Raw genomic sequence first — 10,772 nt, 5'->3', positions numbered from 1 at the left:
CCTTCCTTCCTTCTTGCTTCTTTCTCTTCACATTGGGCAGTGGCCCCAGGGAGAACCTATCTTCAAAAGGAGTTTGGGATGAGGTCAGGAGTGGAGAGTCTCACAAGCTGACTTGGTATTTGGCAATTCGACCAGCATCCTGCACAAGTTTTTCTTTTAGGCCCACCAGGGCTGTATGGGGGGGTATGGTAACCTGACTACCCTCACAGCTTTCCTGGTCTTAATTATTCCATAACTTTGCCTGGGGTTTTCTTCCAGTCTCCAGTGACAAAGAAACTGCCACTGAGATTCCCATAGGCACATCCTCACCATCATCTCCACTCAATCCCACCCGGAAGCATCTGGATGAAACCCAGCAGGCTTTTGGCGTAAACTGTGGCCTTCCCAGAGGAGCCAAGGACCAAGATCCTGAGAGATGTGAACTAAGATAACAAGTGAACTATTGGGGTGGCCAAAAGGTTCGTTTGGGCTTTTCTGTACGATGTTACAGAAAAACCCGAACACACATTTTGGCCAACTCAATACAAACTACCATCTAGATGACTACACTGGGATGAATGTGTGCACAGGGGAACAGTGTGTGTGTGTGCATGTACGCTGTAGAAAAGGGCAAAGAGAACAGGTCCCAAGAAAGGGGCAGACTTCTCTTCACTTGAGCCCCAATGCCCTGTCTTAGCACACACACAGCCCTCTCAGCTATGAACAGAGTCCTGTTTGGAAAGTAAACATGCTACAGCAATCCTGGCACCTCTGTGAGGTGACTTGAATACCCATGTGCACCACCTACGGTGCTACCTGAGTGATGAATGTCTCTGGGATGTAAGCGTCAGATGACAATGTCTATTGGGAAATGGGCCCCTCCCAAGAGCCAGCGTCTAACTGGAGTCTTATAAAAGGTTCTCTGGCTGGACACTCCTCAGTCCATTGCCTAGCAGGTGGTGCATTCCAGTTAGAAAGCTGAGTGAGTCTTCCAGTGGAACCAGGGTCTAGTAAGTCTCCAAGTGGAACCTGGGGGAGGAGTATGGGAAGAATTGAAGGCAGAGGGGAGGAGAAGGCAGAACACAGCCAGCAGGTAGATACAGAAAGAGGGCCCTGGAGAGTGCCTTAAGCTTCAAGTGAGCTGACCTCTCCAGGTGTCATGAGGACATGGAAGCCAGATTGGGGGTTGGGGGGGTGACTCTGCAAGGTGACACAGCAAGTCTGTAGCAGAGATGTGACTGGAATCCAGGTCTTTGACTTCCTGACCTGGGATGTATTACCATCCTCTGCACCACTCTATTTTTCGTTATGGTCATGGGGAGTGAGAGGCATAAGCAGGAAAGAATGACCAAGACATGCTTCTGGTGTTCGTGGATTCTTTAGATCTGGGTCGTTAGGACAGACGGACATATGTGTGATTTTGGTATTTTCTAACTGAGCTAGTGTTGATGCAATGCTAATGATAGGCGAATACCATTTGAAGGTTTATGGCCACAGTGAAATGGGGGAGGGGAAAAGAGCCAGGAGATTTTGGACTGGATCAGACAGAAAAATTACCACAATATCCTCTTTCTTTTCCACTGTGGTGAACTTGGGTGGTCCTTACTCTAGTCAGGAAAAATGGAAAACCATTGATTCTTTGCATAGACTGTTTGCCACTCTATGCAGGTTTAACTCAGTGGAACTCACTCACTGGAACACTTGTTTGGGGTTTGTTCCTTTGCTTCCCCTCTTTCTTGTGTGTGTGTGTGTGTGTTTTGTGTGTGTGTGTGTGTTTTCCTTCCTTGCATTATGCCGGGCTCACGTGCTCACAAAGTCAAATCTCAAAAGCCCTGTGTCGGAAAGAAACAGTGCTCCCATGTGAAAAGCTTCTTTTCTTCCAGGTTCTCTGTGACGATGTCCTCCCAGCAGACCGGCAAAGACTTTTCCAAGGGGTCTTCGCAGGACACGAAGGGTCCGTGTCCCACCCCGGCGCCCGACACCTCCTCCTGCTGCGGCTCGGGCTGCTGCAGGGACTCGGGCTGCTGCGGCTGCAGCTCCGTCGGCTGCTGCTGCCTTCCCCTGAGGCGCCGCCTGCTGGGCAGCCGCTGCTGCTGCTGCTGCACGGACAGCAGCCAGAGGTCCCGGTCCTCGAGCTCCGACTGCTGCGGCGGATGCTGAGGCCACGGCTGCCCCACACCTGAGCGAGAGCTGCTCCCACCCCGTGCCTGCACCCCTCAATACCGTGCTCCCCTGCGGGACAGGGCCTCAGAGCTTGCCCCCTTAAAGATAACTGCTCTTAGGTGTTCAGACACCCACCCTGTACTCAGCCCCACAAAACTCCCTGACCCCGCCACCCCCACCCCCGACCCCCCTTGTGCTTTTACTCCTTAGGAACCTGAAAGCTGTGGGTGGGACACTGGACTTTACTGTCTGCAGGGACTTGCATATGTAGGTGCTCAATAAATGCCTACTGATTTTATTGTCTTTTGAAGACATGTCTTAATAAAACTTCTACCTCCTGAGAACACTCCCTTTCCTATTTGTTCTTTCATTTGTGTATTTATTATCATGTTCTGTTACTCCATTTTCTCACTCAGCTCTGACTTGGCACATTTGTAAAAGGTGGGAAACTAAAAATTTCCCTGGAAAGCCTGAACAAGAGTGGCTTTCTGGTACTTAATCGTGATAGCAGAACTCACATAATGGAGCCAGACAGTGTTCTGAAGGCTTTATGGGACATGCATCGTCTCACAACGATTCAGTGAGGTAGGTGCTATTATACCCATTTTACAGAAGAGAAACTGAGGTTAAGGAGCTTGCTCAAAGTCATTCAGCTGGCACATGATGGAAAAAGCCAGGGCTTATGCTCCTAACTGCTCAGCTTGGTCCCTGGAAGACTTCCAGAGCCTTGCCACTGAGGTGCTCACTCTCCTACACATCAGGCCCAGGCAGCTGCATGGCAAAGGTTTGGATTTGCAACTCTTAAGGGCTTTGGAATCAGGTGAGCTGAGACTTAACTTTTGCCACAGAAGAGCACCAGCCCACTGCTTTGCTTGCTGGGTAAGGGAACTTTGCCAGTTGAGCATGCCGGGAGACTGAGAACCTCCCCCTCCAGGCCTCATTCATGCAGCTGAGGTCTGACTGGGAGACATGGGTTTCCAGGACTCTGCAGGGTGAGAAGTGTCATGCTCAGAATTATGGGAATGTCATTCTCCAGAGGTGGTGGTTGTGGTGGGGTCATCCTGAGTAGCTCGGAAACCTCAGCCTGCAGGTGTAGATCTTATCCACTCGTTTCAGGAAGAGGAAGCAGAACAATGTCCTCTGCAGTGGTGCCTGCTGGGTTCACAAGGGAAGAGGCAATAGTAACAGTGATAATAATAGTGACAATAGCTACCACTTATTGGGCATTTACTCTGTTCTCATGCTGGGTTGGGCACAGGTTTAGGCACTTTACATATATTATCTCCTTTAATCCTCAAAATAATCTCCATACATAGACAGGAATTTCCCTATTTTTTTTTGTATGTAATGAAAGTGGGGCTAAGAGAGTTTCAGTGACTTGGCCAAAGTCGCACAGCTAGCGAATGTTCTAGGTCCCTAGATGGTGAGTGAGGGAGATGAGAGTTGAACTGGGATCTGTCTGACTCCAAAGTCCATGTTCTCAGTCTTAAGCTGTCATATTCTCCCATCTTAGAAATCACCATCACCCAGGGAAGGGGACACTCAGACCTCTGCAGACACACCCAGGCTCTTAGAAAATTGAAGCCTGGCTTCTTGGCTGCTGCTGCATCAGTGACCCAATGACTGGTAAGCCCTGTCAGGGCAACCACCCAACAAAAGGTATTTGCTCTGAGGCAGGGTCAGAAATGCTTCATTGATTTCATCCAGGATGTTTATACTTGAGACCAAATGCCCCCTGTCATGGAGGCTCTGAAAGGCAGTCCTGCTCTGAATGAGAGGGGCCCTTATTTCCATCTCTGGGATTCTGTAATTTCCAGTGAGAGGTGATTTGTGGAAACTGTTTACAAACAGATGACATCACCCATAGAGCTGCCTCTCCCAATGCCAGTGACGTGTGTTGAGGCAAAAAGCCCTGGGACTTGGTGGAGGGGTGAGGCGGGTAGGGAGAGCCGCCTGACTCAGAACAGACAGATTGGAAAGCCAACCTCAGGGTGGAGGGAGTGACCCTTAATCAGGGAGGTGAGGCATGAGTTTTGGGAAGGAAAGATGGTGACTCACCACTGAGAGACACGTGAATCCGAATAGCAGTATATGCCCTTGCACACAAGGCACAAAGATATAGATTAAATGGCTGACTGTGAGATGGTGGTACGGCCAGGCTCAAGTATGTGACCCCTAGCAGGACACATGGGGGGACTTTGATGAGAAAGGTTTGGGCATTCTAAGAATAGTTTTATTACAGACACCTGGAAAGCTACTTTGGATGGGCTAGAGCTCTCTGTTCATGGCCCCATAGCCTTCTCTGACTTCTAGCAGCAGGTAAAGCTGTATATGTGGCACAGGCTTTCCCTCAGTGACAGCACTGTTGAATGTATTTTATTCAGGATGGCTCCAGTTCCTTCTTAAATTATGTCATTATAGTAATAAGAATAGCAACTGATATTTATATAGAACTTAGCAGTTTATAAGGTGTTTTCACATATCTCCTTCACAATCCGTAAGACACTATTATTGTCTCTTTTTTCTGTTTAACAGATTAGGAGAGGCTCTGAGAGTTTACATGATTCACCTGAGGTTATCCAGCCAAGAAGTGGCAGTCTCTGATTGGACTAGGCTTTCTAATGCTTTCCAAGAAAGCCAAGAGTCATCTCTTCTTTTTTTAAAAATTTTTATTGGAGTATAATGATTTACAATGATGTGTTTGTTTCTGCTGTACAGCAAAGTGATTGAGTCATACATATATCCACTCTTTTTAAGATTATTCTTCCATATAGGCCATTATAGACTATCGAGTAGAGTTCCCTGTGCTATACAGTAGGTTCTTATTAGTTATCTGTTTTATATATAGTAGTGGGTATAGGTCAGTACCAATCTCCCAATTTATCCTTCCTCCCTGCTTACCCCTTGGTAACTGTAAGTTTGTTTTCTACATCTGAAGAGCTCCCTCTTCTTAATCTGTACACTGAGATAATTGAATAATGTCACCCAATTAATTATATAGGGACAGCGTTTATTTATCCCTTATTTATCATTGCATTCCTAGCATCTAGAACTATGCCAGGTACATATTAGCAGTTAATAAGTAAATGGATGTTAATTAACACATCATGTGTAAAGTATTGACCTAAACAATTCTAGGAGATGCACAAAAGTATGTCTTTACCTCAAGGAGCTTATAGTCTGAGTTGAGAAACATGGTAAATAATCATATAAGATATGAATGATAACATCACATACAAGAAATAATGTCACATACTGATACATACAAATACAAGAAACATCAAAAACAAAACAAAACATAGATAAGCACTACGGGGGTTCAAATGAATTTAGATGAGGATTTGTTACAGGACTTCAAATGAGGGCAAGTTACTGTGGACTGGGTTATTCATGAGATTTCACGGAGGAGGGATCTGGGTCTGAAGGATGGAGACACTTCGGGAGGCAGAGATTCATTTGTTTATGCATTTACTCAACCCCGTCAGACGCCGTTGGCAGTGCTGGGACAGGATGAAGAATGAGACCAAGACCCTGCCTGCATGGACCTCACCTTCTGGGACAGAGGCAGACAAGAAAGTGAGCAGTCATATTATTTCACATAATGAAAAGTGCTGTGATGAAATAAAGAAGAGAGAGATACAGACATGAACCGAAGGTGTATGGAGATTTTAGATAGGGACCAGGGAAGGCTTCCCGGAGGAAGAACTATTTGAGCAGAAAAGGTGGGAATCATTGCACAGAGCAGGAAAGCGTACGATTATGGGGTTCTTACCTTGCTGGCAGCTTGAGGCTACGATGTTTAAGGGGAGTACACGGTTATGATGGCCCCATTAGAAACTTTTACTACTAGGAAGTAGCTTGGAATTCCAGTTGCGTGGCATACAGATTTGATGGTAAGATTAATCAGATACTATGAACCGGGCATTACTTCACTTAATCCTCCCAACTCTCCCACAAGCTAGTTTTTTTTCTCACATATTTGGGATAAGAAAAACTAAGATATTATTATAATAGGTAGCCATCCCAAGGTTGTACAGCTTGTAATGGTCAGAACAGGATTTTGAACTGTATATGTCTGACTCCAAAACCAATGATCTGAACACTGAGCTCTGATTGCTTTTTTGGGGTGAAGAAGGCGGGTAGTTTTAAGCTTGAACAGAGGAAGGAGAAAGGACATCCAAGGTGGAGGTTGTGGTGTAGAAACACCACGAGGACACATCCTTAGAGAGGAGAGATGAGGCCAGATCACAGATGGTTTTGATTGCCAAATCACAGCATTGAAACTGTATATATTTGTGGCAAGTGACGGTAGGAAAATGGTTTTGAAAGAAGTACTTTAGGAAAACAGGAGTTGGTCTACATGAACACCTACAGTACTCTCTGACATGACCCTAAGATTAATTAGGCAGTGGTAACTAGGATGCTCTGGAGGGGGAAGTGAACTGAGAAAATATGGTATATCACTGTGAGAAGGTGCAATGGCCCAGGCTTGAAGTGAGGATCTGAACGCAGTACACGGCAGTGGGCAAGGAAAGGAAATGACGAATGTCAAAAGCATTTGTCCAGAAGGAAGAAGAATAGACAGAGCTGGGCAATGTATTGGGACTGCAGAAGAGGAAGCAGCTAGGGTTCTCTGAGGCTTTGTGACTGGTGATTGGGAAATGATGATACCACTGACAAAACAGAGAAGTCAGGAGAAAAGAGATGTGGGGAGGAGGAGTAAGTTTGGTCCAGGTCACGTTGAGTTTGAGGTACTAGCAACACATGACCATGAGGCAGGATGTGGGGCTGGAACTCCAGACATAGGATCTCTGAAAATTGATATAAACACATAGAAATTAGTCATCCAGAGATGACAGTCAATTCCTTGGGAATGAATGTGGTTCCACCTCTTCATTGAAAGTTACTGAGAGGACAGACCTGGTCTATCTGTCTTGTTCATTGCAGCAACCTCAGTGTAAAGAACAGAGACTGGTTCACAGAAGGCACTCAGTCAATATGTGTTGAGTGAATGCATGAACAAATGGATGAATGGGCAAACAGAAAGTCAAGAGTTGAGCTGAGGGGGAAATCGAGCATTTAGAGAGGAAGCTGAGTCCCAAGGGGAGAGGGCAAAGATGAAATCAGAGAAATTACTCAGACAATTCATAAGACTAATTTTGGGTCTTAGATTCTAGAAATCCAGGTGGAGGAGAACCAGGAGAGTGCAGAATTGCAGAAGCTAAAGGATCTCATCCAAATCAAGTTAATTACACAAGATCTTTCTTCCTGTTGCATGATCTATCTTGTACTCTTTAAATCATTGAACAGTTATAATAAGAGATTCCATCAGGAGGGATAGAAGTTTCATCTTTTTAAATTTTTTTTTTAAATTTATTTTTTTATTTTTGACTGCGTTGGGTCTTTGCTGCTGCGCGCGGGCTTTCTCTAGTTGTGGCGAGTGGGGGCTACTCTTCGTTTTGGTGCGCAGGCTTCTCATTGCAGTGGGTTCTCTTGTTGTGGAGCACGGGCTAGGTGCGAGGGCTCAGTAGTTGTGGCTCGCGGGCTCTAGAGGGCAGGCTCAGTTGTTGTGGTGCAGAGGCTTAGTTGCTCTGCGGCATGTGGGATCTTCCTGGATCAGGGCTCGAACCCGTGTCCCCTGCATTGGCAGGCAGATTCTTAACCAGTGCGCCACCAGGAAAGCCCCAGCAGTTTCATCTTAACTCAGTGGAACTTGTTGAACAGGAAAACTGGCATTCATAGAGTGAGGAAAACATCCTCTCTAACGACGCTGCAGAAGATCAGAATGATTTGGCCCTGATAAATCTGAAATACGTCAGTTTGACTCAGGATATATGATAGTCCACCCTAGAAAAGCAAGTATGTTCTCTTCTCTTGTAGACATTGCATCAGAGCAAGAGCTACCGCTCCCAATGTATCTCATTTAATGATGTATCTTGTTCTTAAGAATGTATAAGATCTATTGCCAATAAAGTAGCTGTATCAGCTCTGCATGCTTGGAAACTTAGTTTGCAGTGCTTGAAGGCTATTTTTCTATGGGTATGAAATGTGATTACCTGTACCTGAAAGTCAGGAATCAACCCTCTCCCTTTATGCCCCCCACCCCCAGTCCGGTGATTTTCTGTTCATAACCTCAATCTTTCATTCATGAAAATCTTATTGATCACTTACTATGCCCTACGTACTTGTGTACTTACTATACTCTACGTACTGTCTGATACAAGCAAGTAACTCTTCTCTAATAATTCAGTGAGAGAGAGAGTCAAATGTCACAATACGGTTAAATGCTTGAAGTCAGCACCACAGAGAGGGGACCGCTCATGCTGCTGAAGGCTTGGCAAAACCTATAGTTTAAACTTAGTCCTGAAGGATGCATAGGAGTTGGCCAGGCTGAGAAGACAGGAAAAAATGTTTAAGCTAAAGTAAACAGCCTTTAAGTTTAATTAGGTCCCATTTGTTTATTTTTGTTTTTATTTTCATTACTCTAGGAGGTGGGTCAAACAAGATCTTGCTGTGGTTTATGTCAAAGAGTGTTTTTCCTATGTTCTCCTCTAAGAGTTTTATAGTGTCTGGTCTTACATTTAGGTCTTTAATCCATTTGGAATTTATTTTTGTGTATGGTGTTAGGTAGTGTTCTAATTTCATTCTTTTACATATAGCTGCCCAGTTTTCCCAGCACCACTTATTATTATTTTTTTTTAATCTGTGACTTTGTTTTTAATTCTCAAGCCTTATGATCAGATAATTTACAAATCTGTGCTAATGATAGAGCTCCTCTACCTTAACCCTTCTGAGTTGGCAAAAGCATCATTACCAATCACACACCTACAGTAGTTCTACAGTTGTGTTTCTGAATACCTGTTTAAAAGACAATCCTGAATTATAACTTAGTCTGACTTTGTAAAGAATTCACAAGCAAGTTTCCCAACCTATCATGTCACAGTGAATTTTAAAAACATCTGATCTTAAAGATCATCTCTAAAATGTGAGAAGTACTAAATATTCTTTATTTGATGCTATACATAAACCACACTAAAATGCCCTTCATTAAGTAAAACGCAATATTTTAGATGGAGAATTTTAATTAAATTGGCATATTTAAGACCAAAAAGATAAAGTGGACATTGTCAGTGTATCTTCAGCCCTTGCCTTAACAGGTGAATGAACACAACTTGAAACACAGGTGAATCTTGCTGGTCTACGAGACAGTGAAGGGAGCTTCTCAATATTTAAATATATTAATATAACCAGTTATAGAAATCTAAATATAAAACCAATCTCCTATAGGGTTTGAGAAGGCATTCACCATATCCCTGAAAAGTTTAACATTCCTTATTCAAGTTTAATCATCTCTTTAGAAGGGGAAAACACTGACAGTACTTGCTGAACCAGAATTACTATCAAAATTCAAAAAGCTGACCATATTCATTTAGCCACAAGCCAATCTTATTTAAATCAGGACAGAAATATTACATCAGCTATTCATGACCTGAATTCTAGTGTATGAGATCAATTTAAATATGGTACACATAAAAAGTCATGAGACAGCTGTTTCATAATAAATAAGGCAGTGGCCAACTATTACTCATTAGTAGCTTTTTTGAGATAAGCTATCAAGTCTGCCCTTTCTGACTTCTTCTTAATGCCAGCGAAGATCATTTTTGTTCCAGGGATGTACTTCTTGGGATTCTCCAAATACTCCATCAGTGTCTTCTCTCCCCAGGTGATGCCTTTGTTCTTGTTGGCATCTGTGTAAGAGAATCCGACAGCCTGACCTGTCTTTCGCCCAAACAGACCATGGAGATTTGGCCCAGTCTTGTGCTTGCCTCCCTTTTCCACAGTATGGCACTGGGCACACTTCTGAACAAAAATCTTCTTGCCCTTCTCAATATCACACATTTTTAAATCGTTCTTTCTCCGTGTACGACTAAGCCGTTCCCGCTCACAAGCCAAACGTCCCGCTCTCTAATCCCAAGGACACGCCGGTCCGCGCCTATGTACGGGTGAAGATGCAACCAAACTCAGCACCACTTATTGATACAGCCACTATGAAGAACAGTATGGAGGTTCCTTAAAAAACTAAAAACAGAGCTACCATATGACCCAGCAATCCCACTACTGGGCATATACCCTGAAAAAACCATAATTCAAAACGAGACATGTACCCCAATGTTCATTGCAGCACTATTTACAGTAGGCAGGACATGGAAGCAACCTAAATGTCCATCGACAGATGAATGGATAAAGAAGATGTGGCACATGTATACAATGGAATATTACTCAGCCATAAAAAGAAACAAAATTGAGTTATTTGTAGTGAGGTGGATGGACCTAGAGTACGTCATACAGAGTGAAATAAGACAGAAACAGAAAAACAAATACTGTATTCTAACACATATATATGAAATCTAAAAAACAAAAAATGCTACGGATGAGCCTAGTGGCAGGGCAGGAATAAAGAGGTAGACATAGAGAATGGACTTGAGGACACAGGGCGGGGAGGGGGAAGCTGGGACGAAGTGAGAGTAGCCTTGACATATATACACTACCAAACGTAAAATAGATAGCTAGTAGGAAGCAGCAGCATAGCACAGGGAGATCAACTCAGTGCTTTGCGACGACCTAGAGGG

The 10,772-nt window shown here is 44.1% G+C and overlaps 1 protein-coding gene across 1 annotated transcript; it reads right to left on the bottom strand.

The window, feature by feature from the left end:
• Positions 1-8,839: 8,839 nt before the first annotated feature.
• LOC309829048 (cytochrome c-like) lies at positions 8,840-10,144 on the bottom strand. Its single transcript, XM_082664761.1, has one exon. It carries the CDS (start codon positions 10,039-10,041, stop codon positions 9,724-9,726), a length of 318 nt encoding a protein of 105 aa, XP_082520887.1. The 5' UTR covers positions 10,042-10,144; the 3' UTR covers positions 8,840-9,723.
• Positions 10,145-10,772: the final 628 nt, after the last annotated feature.

This window comes from Grampus griseus, assembly GCF_964374135.1.
Source record: "Grampus griseus genome assembly, chromosome: 1".
In the NCBI taxonomy this organism is placed as follows: Eukaryota; Metazoa; Chordata; class Mammalia; order Artiodactyla; family Delphinidae; genus Grampus; species Grampus griseus.
Note: the sequence above shows the minus strand (reverse complement) of the source record. Positions and strands in the feature narration are given on the sequence as shown.

Excerpts from the sequence above, each read along its gene's own strand:
- LOC309829048 (XM_082664761.1), bottom strand. The coding sequence starts at position 10,041 with ATGTGTGATATTGAGAAGGGCAAGAAGATTTTTGTTCAGAAGTGTGCC.